This window comes from Zingiber officinale, chromosome 2B (genome assembly GCF_018446385.1).
Source record: "Zingiber officinale cultivar Zhangliang chromosome 2B, Zo_v1.1, whole genome shotgun sequence".
NCBI classification, from domain to species: domain Eukaryota; kingdom Viridiplantae; phylum Streptophyta; class Magnoliopsida; order Zingiberales; family Zingiberaceae; genus Zingiber; species Zingiber officinale.
The window spans coordinates 29657845-29672866 of NC_055989.1; the positions used below are offsets into that span (position 1 = coordinate 29657845).

General features: G+C 37.9%; 1 protein-coding gene and 1 long non-coding RNA gene across 2 annotated transcripts; both read left to right on the forward strand.

Annotated features, from left to right (window-relative positions):
* The first annotated feature begins 1044 nt into the window (after window positions 1-1044).
* Window positions 1045-3687, forward strand: LOC122045549. The gene is made up of 2 exons (XR_006130012.1): window positions 1045-1698; window positions 3442-3687. It is a non-coding gene; the product is annotated as an uncharacterized LOC122045549 (long non-coding RNA).
* A 5746-nt stretch (window positions 3688-9433) lies between these two features.
* Window positions 9434-11248, forward strand: LOC122049053. Its single transcript, XM_042610540.1, has 3 exons — window positions 9434-10449; window positions 10562-10844; window positions 10932-11248. The coding sequence occupies exons 1-3, from the start codon at window positions 9565-9567 to the stop codon at window positions 11066-11068; spliced, it is 1305 nt and encodes a 434-aa protein (XP_042466474.1). The 5' UTR covers window positions 9434-9564; the 3' UTR covers window positions 11069-11248.
* The last annotated feature ends 3774 nt before the right edge of the window (window positions 11249-15022 follow it).

Genomic DNA, 15022 nt, shown 5'->3' on the forward strand with positions numbered 1-15022 from the left:
ATGTAGCTAGTTAGCTACTATGCAACTGTCCCCTCGAACACTCGAGAGAGTGGTAGCTGGAGTGGTGTACAGTCTGTCATTGACCCGGCCTCTCGACTATACAGGGGGTCATGGTGCAGAGAGGTGGGCGGGAGTGACCATCCGTGCATACGCTGTTATTATACTTGCTTTGGCTACTGCTGTTTACATATGTTGTTATTGTTTACTTACTGTTGTTGCTCACTTATGCTGCTATGCTTTCTTATGTTGAGATTTATCCTCGTTGTAGGTGTTTAGTCCTTGGTTTATTTATTGGATGTTTGTATATACCTTACATATTTCCTTTGTAGTTATGAGTAGTACTGTAGCAGATTAGTACTACTTCTGACTTTCTATTACTAACCTAGGATATGGCTACTTCTGACTTTCTATTACTAACCTAGGATATGGTTTTAGGTATGAGCATTTATTATGATTTTGTTTTAGTATATGTTATTCCCTCTTATGAGACTGTATGCTTTTGGCTCACTTTCTATTTGTATATTATGTTCATGTACTATCTTTCCTTACTCGCTGAGTTCCAATACTCACCACCCCACAAATTGATTTTTCTTTCGCCAGGTGGCAGGTAGATGAATTATGGATACTTGGAGAGTCCCGACTGCCGATCCCACTTCCCACATTATATCTGAGGACATTTATTGATTTTATTTCCGCTTTACTTGTATTTTTTTTAGTATTCAGTAGCTTTAGTATTGTTTGAATTTGTCTGTGTTTAGAGTTTGATTCGTGGTATTTTACTATCGTGATCTTGTGATTGTGTAAGCCAAATTGGCTAGTAAATTTTAGTTGTCGATTTTCTCTTCGTTTTTCCACTGTGCTTTTAATACAGCCGTGTGGGCTTAATATTAATTGCGTGGTTATTTTATTGATTTATGTCCAGTCGGGTAGGCTGTGTTATATAAATTACGTGGTTATATATGTTGCAGCCGTGTGGGCTGATGAATATGTTATATGTTGTTTATGTATGTATATTGGTCTCGTACCAATCGATCCTCCACTTTTGGCCGGATTGGTACAAGGCAGTCTGGGAGATTCATACTGAAATTGGGAAACAGAAACAGAATCCAGTGGAAAGGATGCAGCAGAATGACCTCAAGCGTTCGTCAAAGGAAAAAGGGAAGATCAGCTGATCACGATCGCAAGACGCTGGTGAAATCGAGAGAAGGCAATGATGCGCGTGAAGAACAGAGAAACCAATAGCGATTGAGGCAACCGTCGAGTGCAAGAAGAAGTAGCAATGGGATAGAACTACTTCGGCGGCGCTGGATCAACATTTCTTGCACTCATGTGGCCGGAGGTGGAAGAGGATCGGCTGCCGGCGATGGATCGGCTCTCCCCCGGTCATCTGGTACCCTTCCCAGCCTTGCTATCCTATGGCCGACTATGCGATGGCAACGGAAATCTGGAGCTAGGGCACGACCGAATAGGGGCTTGGGTGCTCGCTGAGATTAGCAGATACGGAGACTCAGCCGATGGTGGTCGAACGACGACGACGTCAGGGAGGCGACGATCGGGATCTGAGGAGAGGGCGGTGACAAATCGTGAAGAAGAGAGGGATCGAGAGAAATCGCGGAGGAGATGATCGAGGAAGAGGAAGGCTTCAGCGTGGCAAAGTTTAGGGCACGGGTAAGGAAGAGGAAGAAAGAAAAATAAAAGGTAAAATGAAAAGTTAAACTTAGGTATTTTTAATTAAACCTAATGTTAGTTTCTCAATCAACTTCCTTTTTGTTCCTTTTTGTTGTATTCCAAATAGATTTTTTTCCCAAGTTCATAAATATCTCTCCGCAAAATATATCATACGAATCTGAAAAATTTTTAGAAAATTTCTAAAAATTCATAAAAATTCTGTTAATATTATTCGTCCATTAAATTTTTTTTTTTTTATTATTATTTGAGTACTATATTTTACATGAAGTTTAGTCGCAAAAGAAAAAAAAAAACGTTTTTACCATCTTAGTTCAACAATTAATCTATTAAAATAGGTTGTTGAAAAGAGATTTCTAAATTGATTAATTTCTAGATGGAGATATAGGTTAGGATGGTTGGATATTAGTTTGAAAAGAAAGGTTATACTTTATTTTGCTCTGCGGCTCATCAGTTTTTTTTATGCACCAAACAGATTATGAATTAAGTCGAATCCTTGTGGTAGTATGGTTATGTATTATTTTCCCTTCATGTTGTTTTATGCCTTAGCTAGAGCACGTTCTAAATCTTTCTTTAGACATCTAATAGATTCTATATTATGTGAATATCAGATTATATGCAGAGTATGCCCCACGTATGAATCCTTTTTATTTTTCTATATATATCATTTTTAATTTTCATGGAGTTTTCTTATTTGCTCATTCGTACATGATTAACAATGTGAATCCTTTATGGCTTAATCCTCTGATTCAGAACTCAACCAACCATCGAGAATTCCTTAACTATTTTCTTTCATATTATACGATATAAATCAATTACATGTAGCGTATAAAATGTTGTCGATTTATTTGGGTTCCAACGTAAGGATGATAGAGTTGTTTATTATTGTTTGTTCTGCTTAAATCGTTATTTCATATGAATTACTTTTATAAGATAACTTACCACTTTATGATAATAAATAAACAATAAATCCAATCCATTAGGAAAAATATGTTCATGGTGTGGAAATAAATATGATAAGTAGATTCGAACAGTGAAGTTTTGGTTGTAATCGACATGGCAATGTGCATGTGTTACCATCGTACCTATAAAAAAATCTATGTTATATGAATTACTACTACTACTATTTACTTATCGGCATTTGTTTCATAGTTGTAAGATTCATATATGATCACGATCTTTAATTTCACTTGTGGTATTTCTGAGACATGTGATTTGACTGTGGTCAAACAATACTTCATATGGGTAGGGTATGAATCGGAGATTTAAGTCCGTAGAACTTATCAAATTATGGATGGATTGAGCTATGAACTAGGGACCTAAGTCTGAGGAGCTGATCAAATTATATATGAATTGAATTATGAACCAGGGATCTAAGCCTCGGGAGCTGACCAAATTATGGGTTGAGTTATGAACCGATGACCTACGCTCGGGGAGCTTGCCAAACTATGTATGGGTAGTGGTTTCATTCCGAGGTTTGGATCCCTACCAACCTAGCGCTAGGATAAATATTTGATCAAACGGTTATGTTATGAGGCCACTTTCATTGAACTGAACTCTACTAGAACTGTTACGTTTATGTCATGAAAGCATTTAAGTTAATTTTGTTAATTGAATATTTTTCCTTATGTTTACGGCATGTAAGCTTTCGACCTATATCTCTTTCCTTGTCTAACCTAAATTAGTGGATTTGATTATTGACTATTATGGTTTGAACGTACTGGGTCTTTAGACTCATTATATTGTTTAATACAGGAGGCAGGACCGATGGGACAAGAGGCTTTGACAATCAAGCAAGCTCAGAATGACGACAGCACAACCCATGGACCCCCCTAGTTTATGTTTCCACTTTTAATTGAAATGATGTAATAAAAGATTTAGTCCAAGAAATTTTCTTTAAGAACTATTAGTTGTTTATAACTTGGTCGGTCTTGTTGGGATATTAATGTATATTTTATTATTAGAAAATAAATAAAAAAGTGATATATACTAAAGAGGAAAAGACATTTTGATTTAAAATAGATTAGAGATATTACATAGAAAGTATAGAAAGTATCGCAAAAGTCTGTGTTATAGCAGTTACAGACCAGTAACTTCTACAACATCATCTTGATTATAATTATTAAGTTTAACCAACTTCTTTTGTTCCATTTAATGTACTATCTGGAAATGATGTTTTAATTTTTTGAAATAAATTTCACCACCCCTCATACTTTACCTCTAGAATTGATGAAATTACACCATTATAATGCTTGACATCCTAAACACTTTATCCTTTATTATCCTAAAGCATTCAATTTCAGATAATGGCTTCTCGATTATGAGGCAAGAAAATATTAACTTATCTTGGACCCATGATACTGATCAATGAATCGACATCTTCCTCTTCTTTAGAGTCTTGAGAAGACTCTTCGGCCTCCCTCCCTTCTAAACCATCGGCATCCTTACAACAAAAGTAGGATCAAGCGGTGACCCAGTTGAAGGGGGCCTTCAAACACCGGTGGAGATCAAGATAGTTGTTAAAGCGACCATTGATCTGTTGGAAAGCATGGAATGCTAGAGGCTCACCTTAGAAGTCCTTGGCCTAGGGAGGAGTTATTTTATAGCACTTCATTTTGTTGTATTGATGTTCCTTTTTATTTTATTGGTGTCTTATAATGACTATCTTCCATATTTTGTCTATTTAATAGAATAAGTAAGTTTAACTTTTAATTTTGAACTCTGAGTTGATATATTTCGGCCTTGTATAATACATTATAGTATCTACGGTTATAAAGTTGCTACAACACAAGTTTATCATTGTAGCAGCTATTGTCCAGTAGCTGCTATAACGAGCTAGTACACTGATATTCACATGGTAGCAGCTAGTCTGGATTAGCTCCTACTGTAGCAACGAAATCTAACTTGATTCATAATATATTAAAAATGTAAAATGTATCAAACATGTGACCTATAGTAGTTGATAGAAACAATGATATCCTCCGTGTTGGCCTAGGGACATGGTGGCGGGGAAGCTGGGGGTGAGCAAACCGCCTTTTGCCACATAGATAGAAACAATGATAACAAGACAAATATAATTGTCTAATCTTCATAACAAATTTGTTCAAAAGTTAATACATAGTGGAAGATTTAAAGGCAGAAGACCTATAAACACTACCACTTTAAATACCATATCTAATCTTTATCTCAAATTTGTAGAGAATCTAACTGTTGATCTATATATTCTAATGCATCTTTCAGTTTTATAAATTTTTCAATCTTCGATAGCTTTATCTCTGATTTTGAGCTTGATACTTTATTTGAGGATGCACACAAACTTTCTTTTCGTCTCGATGTAATGGAGGTATTTTCTTGATTTTTATCGTTGTAGGCTTCAAAAGCTCTTATTGCATCATGTTTACTCTTGAAGGCCTGGTGTATAGTGCCTTTAAAACAATTAACTCATGTGGATACTTTTATCCAAGTGTCATAAACACCCGGTTGATGTCCAATAAAGATCACATATGTCTTGTCCTATATTAATTAAATGGATAATTTAGAATCACGTATAAAGCATACATATTACAAATAGAGGGAATTACAACTTAATGAAACAACTTAGCAAGTAGTTGTTATACGTTGTAGAAGTTACCTTTCAAAGTAGCTACTACAGTGTATAGTAGTTAACTTTCCAAGTAGCGGCTATACGTTGTAACAACTAACTGTCAAAATAGATGCTACAATGTGTAGCGGTTAGTTCTTATATGTTATAGTATAAATCTTAATAATATCTTAGGATTAGAGATAATTAAAGATTAAAATAATTTTAAATAAATTTTTACCAACTTTATATACATAATGATAATATTTTTAGGTGTATTATCTGCTAGAAAATGTAGTTACTACATTTTACATTATATAACCAAAAAATCATTTAAATTTATTAAAAAAATATTCACAATAATATGGGAAATTTGTCAAATATTTTTTAATAGGGTTTAAGGTACAAACGACACAACGTACAAGCCATAGCGAATACAATTTATAACAGATAGTTTGACAATTATCTGCTATCGGTTGAAAACTAATATTTTAATTTATCATCAAGATTTTCACTATGATCTGGAGAACTTTTTGTCTTATTGTATTGCAGGTGTAGAAGTATGGACATTAGCATATAATTAAACCTTACAGACACCACCATGACATTCAAGAATATGCTTATCGACTAGTTGATTACCCTTGTCTTTTCCATTTACCACGCATAGTGGTCAGAGAAGTTTGAGCAATCAGATCAACAGAACAGACTTCGAGAAATTCATAGAAGCACACCATCTTGAAGACGAAGTGCTTCTAGAACATGAAAAATACAAGCAGATTTCAAATAAAGATATTCTTTTTTGAACCCCAAAATGGCTGCGTACAATCATATGAAAGCTTACAATACCCGCAGAAGATAACATGACCGCCTTGTCATTTTTGTTTTGGGAGGAAAACACAATACCAGATTTCAAACAAAGATAGTGGATAACATGAAACGCATGACGAAGGTAGTGTAAAGAAGATGGTGGCATAGTTATGCTACTCGTAAAAGTTTCATAAAAGGATGAATGACGGTGAGAGTGAGAAGGCTCATAAAAGAGTAGTGATGTGGAAGCGATAATGGCAAGTGTCCCTCGGCGACACCATCATTTTATAGGAAAACAAGGCTGCTGTAAAATCCAAGAATAAGAGTATCATGCGCCTACAGTTGCCCTTCTACCAAAGTCGAATTTTGCCTGTGTTCACGGGCCATGGTTTATAACAAGTATGAGTGGTCATTCTATTGAAGTGATAGATTAATGATCTAGAGTAGGTATATCGCCATTATTATTAATTGATGAGTTGTCATATATTAATTGGTATTAGCTAGCTGCTACAATGAGTAGCAGCTGATGTAGGGTAACTGCTATAATGTGGAGCAGCTATTGTAGAAGGGTAGCAGTCTACATTGTGGAATTAGTTATTATACCTTTGTAACAGTTAACATTTCAAATAGCTGCTATACTACTGTAGCAGTTATCCGTCGAAGTAGCTGCTATAATGATATAGTAGCTAATAGCCGAAGTAGTTGCTACAACGTTGTAGCAGTTACCTATCGACATAGTTGCTACAACATTGTAGCAGCTAATCGTTGAAGTAGTTGCTACAACATTGTCTCTGTTAATCGTCGAAGTAGCAACTACAACACTGTAATAGTTTACATTGTCGAATAAGTTGCTACACCGTTGTAGCAATTACCTATCGAAGTAGCTACTACAATGTTATAGTGGCTAGGTGTCGAAGTAGCTGCTACATCATGGTAACAGTAATATTTCAAGTAGTTGCTATAACGTTGTAGTAGCTATGTCTCGAAGTAGCTATTACACCATTGCAGCAGTTAATATTCTAAGTAGTTGTTATACCGTTGTAGCAATTAACATTCCAAGTAGCTGCTACAGCGTTATAGCATCTAGCTGTTGAGCTACAACGTTATAGCGGCTAGGTGTCGAAGTAGCTACTACATCATTGTAGTAGTTAACATTCCAAGTAGCTGCTATATTATTGTAGTAGTTAACATTCCAACTAGCTATTACAACGTTGTAGTAGCTAGCCGTCGAAGTAGTTGTTACACCGTTATATTGGTTAACCTTCCAAATAGATGCTACAACGTTGTAGCAGCTAGCCGTCGAAGTAGCTATTATACCATTATAGCAGTTAACATTCTAAGTAGTTGCTACAACGGTGAAATAGCTAGTCGTCGAAGTAGCTATTACACCGTTATAGCAGTTAACATTCCAAGTAGCTGCTACAACACTATAATAGCTAGCCTTCGAAGTATCTACTATAACGTTGTAGCAGCTAAGATTTCAAGTAGTTGCTATAGAGATATAGTAGCTAACATTCCAAGTAGCTGCTACAACGCTGTAGTAGCTAAAATTTCAAGTAGCTGCTACAATGTTGTAGCAACTATATGTCCAATAAAGACAACATATGCAGGGAGTGGCTGCAAGCGTCGACCTTGTACGTTGTAGCATAAATCATTCATTCTAATGTATATTAAGATCACGACTGGAATTACAACTTAAAATGAAACGAATTATCATTGGTTATGAATCGATGATTGGGAAGTTCCCTGCAAATTATATAAGCAAAAACTGGTAAGAAAGCAGCTAGGGCTTGTGAGTTGTAGGATATATCAGAGCTAAAAAATATCGTATAGAGTTGAAAAACAAACAATGGAGTGGAAAAGCCTATGATCGAGAATAGAGAGGGGTGCTAATCAAACCAGCATAGACTATATGCTCGATGACAGTTTCTCGAGCTTCTAGCCAGCTCGAGAATAAGCATGCGACTGTAAGTTGTCCAAGTAGCTTGCAACGCTTTTGCTTTTGGTTGCCCGACAGGAGCGCGTTGCGACGGAAGGCGGCGGCGAAGGAAGAGGCGAGAGTGAGAGAGAGGGGAAGGGAAATTTAGATTTAGGAAAATACCTTCGTTTGCCGTTTTGAATATAGGGCGGAAGAAAAGAGAGAATAAAAAGAATACTTTTTTACAAAAAAAATCAAATTAGCAACGTCACCACGTTTGTACGTCACTTATGATCGCGCATAAAGCGTCACCTAACTTATCATTTCTGTGTATGTATACACACACCTTATCTCTTCAAATTTGATATTTCATCATTAATGAATGTCTATTTATTTATTTATTTTTGATATTTTATACATAATGAAAGTCTATTTTTTAATTTATTTTTATATTTTCTAAAAAAATAAATGACTATCTTTGGACACGGTTGACCATTTTTGATGATATGTTATTTATCTTCACAAAAAAAAATTCTTAAAATAAATAAATAAATAAGTCCAATTAGCAATGTGAGTAGCAACGGGTGACCTTCCCTTTCGAATTCTAATGATTTTTACTTAGAATTATTGTTAAGTTAAGGGTATGTTCGATTAAATTTTGATTATGTAATTATTAGATAATTATATAATTAAGATTACGAAAAATAAAATATAAATATAGATAGCGTAAAAATAATTTATTTATTTAGAAATTTTAATCTATAATTTAATTTAATATTTTAATATATTATCTTCGATTACATAAATTAACAATACATATTATCATTTTTTATTTTTAACGGTAAATTTTGTTTTTTAACTATACATTGTTTTTTGTTTTTTTTAACTTTCCACTCTCTCTCTCTCAAATAGCACATATTTGTATTTTTTATTTAATTTTTATAATTTAAAATAAAATTTTTATTATAAAAATTTTAAGGATATTTTTATCCCAAAATGTAAATATCAAAAGATATTTTTAACAAAAAAAAATTAGTAACCCATTAAGAAACATCTCACTTTTTGATTTGAATTGTATTTCTCTTTTACCTACTTATAAGAGAGATGAACCATTATCAATTATCTAAATTAAATATATTTTTCATTGATAGTCTGGAATGGATACGGAACAGACTGTGAAATAGTAATTTCACCGTGTAAGAACAGCGCAATGCAACGATCCCTTATCCATCTTTTCATTCAACATTTGGTTGAAACTTGATTACAAAACTAATAGAAAGCATATTAGCTGTCTAATTATAAAGAGAAAGAAATTAGTATCTTGCATTCTTTCCTACCTAATCGAATTTGGTGTTCCAATCAACACAGTCCCCATGCATAGTAATTATGGAATCATTTTTTTTTTTTGAACAGCTTTATTTTTCTGTATCCAGGTATAAATAACAAGAAACCGGTGATTGCGCTTCGCTTTCCATCTTTTCCGTTTTTTCTTATTTAATTAGTATCGTCAATGGTCAACGACAACCATCCCATCTATAGGCACGGGAGCCAAAGAGCCGACTGACCTTGGTAAATGGTGGGAAACGGAGACGCTGGCGGCAGCGGCAGCGGCGGCGAGCCGCTGCTTTCGTGCAAGGCAACCTCGTACCTCCGCTCCCTCTCCCGGTCCGACGACGAGCTCAGGGTGTTCCGCTCCTGCCTTCGTTGGATGTGCGTCGACCAGTCCGACACATGCCACGCCGTTGTGTCTTGGTCCGTCTTCCTCCTGCTCAGCATCTTCGTGCCCACGGCGTCCCACTTCGTCCTCAACTGTTTCCCCGGACGCCGCGCCTACGACGTGGCGGTTCAGCTCTCCCTCACCTCCGCATCCGCCCTCGCCTTCGTCTGCCTCTCCCATTTCGTACGCCGGTATGGCCTCCGCCGCTTCCTCTTCCTCGACAAGCTCGTGGGGGAGAGCGAGCGCGTGCGAGCGGGCTACATGGACCAGCTCAACCGTTCCTTCCGCCTGCTGTCTCTCTTCGTCATGCCCTGCTTCGCAGGAGAGGTGGCCTACAAGATCTGGTGGTATTCCTCGGGGTCGGAGAGGGTTCCTTTCCCCATCGCCGGGAGCATGGCGGTCGGGAACGTGGTGGCCTGCGCGCTGGAGCTGGCCAGCTGGATCTATCGGGTGGCGCTCTTCTTGTTCGTCTGCGTCCTGTTTCGTCTGATGTGCTACCTGCAAATCCTCCGGCTGCAGGACTTCGCCGCTGTGTTCGTGGAGGGAGGCCCGACGTCGGACGTGGCCGAGGTGCTGGGAGAGCACCTCCGCATCCGCCGCCAGCTCAGAATCATTAGCCACCGCTACCGCTCCTTCATCCTCTACAGCCTCATCCTCGTTTCCGCCAGCCAGCTCGTTGCTCTGCTCCTCACCACCCGCCACCGCGCCATCGTTAACTTCAACAACGCCGGCGAGCTCGCTGTAACAAAGAAATACATCCACAAAATTAACTAGCCAATTGGCTTTTTTTTTTTTGTCAATAATAAAAGACGAGTTCATTGCTTGCGCTAAATATGTTGATTTGTTGTGACAGCTATGCTCGATCGGGCTGGTGACTGGATTGCTGATATGCCTACGAAGCGCTGCGAAGATCACGCACAAAGCGCAGGCGATAACAAGCCAAGCAGCGACGTGGCACGTTTGCGCCACCATCGAGTCCGACGCGGAGAATCGGACTTCCGTACCCAGCTGCGACGACGAATCCGGAGAAGAAGACGACGAGTGCAGGAAGGATGACGGCGAGGAAATCTTGGATGTCGGGAAGATAACGCCATGCCACATGAACAACATCTCTTACCAAAAACGACAGGCATTAGGTGAATACATATATAATAATAAATTGATTTTACACTTAATTAATAACAATGTCTATAATTTGATCAATCAATTTGTTGCCACTTCAGTGACATACTTGGAGAATAACCCAGCAGGGATCACCGTTTTCGGCTTCGTGGTCGATCGGACATGGCTTCATGCGTTGTTTATGATGGAATTTTCACTGGTAATGTGGTTGCTGGGCAAAACAATAGGAATCTCATAGTCCCTCAAAGTTACAGCTCTTTGTTGGTTGCCATGGACACTCCTACTTCTGTGCACAATAATAAATAATAAATAAACATAGACAAAAGAAATGGAAAATGGAAGAAAAGGAACTCATATTGTGAGAATAAAAATTATTTTCATCTGTCCAAACTCCAAGCAATATTCCAAACAGCAAAAAAAAGAGAGGCGGATTGTGCTCGAAAACGACGTAAGATTAGCGAATATATTGGCAGTGTGAATTCACCTATACCGTTGTATATGTACTCCATCTATATATTTATTGGTCGTTTAGAAGATTTACTCTGTAGTTCTTATCTTTTATGATCAGTTTACTCTTTAACCCATGTAAAAAACATAATAGAACGATGAATTAGTAAAGGTGGATAGTAAAGATGTGACCGAACATTATTTAATTCATCCCTTCTTTTATTTATTCTAAAGCAAGGATAGTTAAAGAGATAAACGATCACTTCGCCAAGTCTACTCTTTTCGATCACCATACTCGGCCTGTCTGTGTCTGGGCTACTCAAACTGTCGAACAAGCCCAGTCGGCCAAGTCAACCCACTAACAATGCTCACGTGCCTTAACAATTTGCTCGACTTAATTGGGTTGATTGGTCCAATTGACCTAACTTTATTATTTGGTTGATCTAATCAAATATGCTCAGTCGACTTGATAGGCTTGATTAATTGCTTGCCCAAGCATATCAACCATATAGGCGTTGGACCGATCAATGAGATTAGAAATAAGAAACAAAGGAGGGTATTTTATGTACATTGCATTTGCATAAAGTGAGGGCATATAAAACCAATAGCCATTGCATTTGCACATATAAACCATTTGAAACGAGAGGGCATTTTCCCCCCCAAAAGTTGATCTAATTTTGATGTTATTAGCTCTAATATCACTTTGTTGAAAGATGATAGACTCTCAAAAACTTTGGGAGATCATAAGATAGGAAAGGGATTCTAAAAATTCATCACTCCGATCAATTATGTAAATCATGCTTATTAGGTAAGTATTCAATAATGAGCTTTCCAAAGTAATCTGTTTCACGAGCAATCAAACTATTCCAACTTGTCAATCCTAAGGAGTGTGGGATATTATTGAAAATGATTTTGAAGAGCTCTTAGATGTAGCAACTCTACCTCAAAACCAAAAGGATGCTTTGGAGAAAGAAAGAAAGAGAGATCAAGGTGTTTTTATCTGTTAGTGCGGTTAACACTAATGGTCTAACTCAGATTTTGATAAATGACAAAGTAAGTTAAGTTAGTTTCATTGTGATCTAACACTTTAACTAAGTGTGCAGGAGAAGCCCAGACTGGTCATCGGGTTGACCGGATGTCTGGCACGAAGTCCAGCTAGGTCAACGGGTCGACCTAATAGCTGGCACGAAGCCCAGACTGGTCGACGGGCTGACCAGATGTTTGGCACGAAGTCCAGCTAGGTCGACGGACTGACCTGATAGCTGACACAAAGTTCAGACGGGTCGACGGGATGACCGGGCGTCTGACAGGTAAGTTAAGGTAAGTCACTAGAGGAGAGTGACTTGGTGAGGACGCGTTCCCGGTTAGGGGACTTAGGCGCTGATCTAACTTAGAACCATTTCGGAACTCTAAGTTGAGATCTTGACTAGATTCCGGTCTCGGTGAGACAGAATCTAATTACTACTCTTCTTCTATTGTGCTAACTTCTATTTTGTAGGGTAGTTTAAACTATTATTTTTGCCTCAGACTAACTCTTTCTTGTAGGAGAAGGACATTTTGGAGAAAGGTGATCCGAGTGCCCGGAAGAGATCTGTGCGCCCGGCGTTGGTCCGGGCGCTCGGAATTGGTCCAGGCGCCCGAGAAGGCAAATCTCATCCTGACGCAATCGTCGCACGTGAAGCTCACTGGTTGACTGGGCTACGTCACGGTCCAGGCGCCCAGAAGGGATTCGAGCGCCCGGAGCATCCTATATAAGGAGGGTGAGCCCTGAAGCAAAACACAACAATGACATATGCTCTACTGCGCTGTGCTCCTGCGACGCTGCGAAGCTCCTCCGACAACGTGCTGCCAATAGTTTTTCTACTCTATTTTTGTTGTCGGTATTTCTGTTTAATTATACTTGTAATTGATCTTGTAATCATCTTTTCGAACTGATAGTGAATTGCCCAACGAAAGCACTCGACGAGTGCGGGCCTTGGAGTAGGAGTCGACCAAAGCTCCGAACCAAGTAAATTGGTTCTTGTTAGCGTTGTTCTTTTACTTTTCCGTTGTGCACTCCGCTACGATAATTTTTTCGATCGATATTCAACCCCCTTCTATCGACTTTCACGATTCAACAAGTGGTATCATACCCGCTCTGGTTTGGTGCAACCACTAATCATACAAGGGGGTGAAATTTTTTTCTTTCTTTTTTCTTTTTTCGGCTTTAAGTTTTTCGGAACAATCCAAACTGGTATTGTTGCCTTTTTGGATTTTGTTTGCAAGTTCAAATTTCTTTCTTTCTTCTACACTGCTAATCCAAGACCAAGTCTTAGGATTTCTTTTGTTATTTTTTTTATGCGTGCAAGAAAGAAATGTCTCAAATCGAAGGTTTCAACACAGTCCGTCCCCCTCTATTCAACGGTGACGATTTTCCTTACTAGAAGAAACGAATGGAGGTCTATCTGAAGATCGATTTCGACCAGTGGTTCAACATCACTAGAGCATACAAGGCGTCAGTCTACAACTCCGGAATCCACTGGATCCGGAACAGTGGATTCTGGACATGAAAAAGAAAGCATCAACGAACTTCAAAGTCCTCAACACGCTGCAATGCGGACTTACGAGGGAAGAGCTGAAGCGAAGAGGTATACCTTAGTCTAAATAAGAATTTTTCAAAGTCATTGCTTATTTAGATAAAAAAATTAACTGCAATTGAAAAAGAAAATAAATTGCTTCTTGAAGAAAACCAAAACCTCAAGGAACAAATCACAATTTCTAATCCAACTCAAGATTTAACACTTGAGGAGGAAAAATTAACGCTAAAAATAGAAATTAATAAATTAAAAGGACTTTTATGAAAATTTACAATAAGATCTAAAAATTTAGATCTTATTTTAAATAGTCAAAAAGATGTTTACAATAAAATCGGACTTGGCTACAAGTCAAGTTCAAATAAAACGTTTATATCACTAATAACTCAACATAAACAACAAACTAAAGCTTGGGTTCCGAAAGCGTGCTTAACTATGCAAGTAGGAATTAACCAATATTATATACCCAAAGATAAAATATATTATTTAAAATCAAATAAACCAAATCAAAAGTCAAAATACAAACCTAGACCAACCAAACCAAAAACAAACTTTAGAACCTACCAAAAATCAGACTATCATCAAGTTAAATATAATTATAAAAGTAATCGACATAAACCCAAAACTAAAACCTAAATCTGATCAATAATTCAGGGGGACACTCCAGAATAGCTGGCACCAGTTGGGACTTTCGAGTCGCAAAAACCACTTTTTCGTTGCGGAAACCCCGAAGTCCCATGCCACCGGATCCATGCGAAGATTAAAAGAACAAAAATTTTGTATACATGTTTTCTAACCTAGATCTACACTAGATCTACATGTTAAGGAGTTTATACCTTTGATGCGAAGCCCTTCGCTTATCTCGCTCGTCCAAGGTTCGTCGGATCTCATGGGTGTCAAGTGAACAACCCTCTATGTGTATCCACACGAACAAAAAGGATGGAGAAGAAACCTTAGAGTGTGCAACTACTCATGGAGGTTTTGGCCAAGGAGGAGGAGAGGGAGAAAGATGAGAGGAGGAAGAAGATGAAGTTACCCAAGTACACCAAAATGCATTAAGTGGCCGACCACTTCATAGGAGGGGTTTTAAACCTCCATGGGATATCAAGAGTCACAACTTTTGATCTCCCTCATGATGTGGCACACACATAAGCCAACCTTGATGATGTGGA

Bases quoted from the DNA above. Each gene is read 5' to 3' on its own strand.
- LOC122049053 (XM_042610540.1), top strand. From the start codon at position 9,565: ATGGTGGGAAACGGAGACGCTGGCGGCAGCGGCAGCGGCGGCGAGCCG. The intron at 10,450-10,561 runs GTAACAAAGAAA...TTGTTGTGACAG, and splicing joins ACAACGCCGGCGAGCTCGCT to CTATGCTCGATCGGGCTGGT. The intron at 10,845-10,931 runs GTGAATACATAT...TTGCCACTTCAG, and splicing joins CCAAAAACGACAGGCATTAG to TGACATACTTGGAGAATAAC.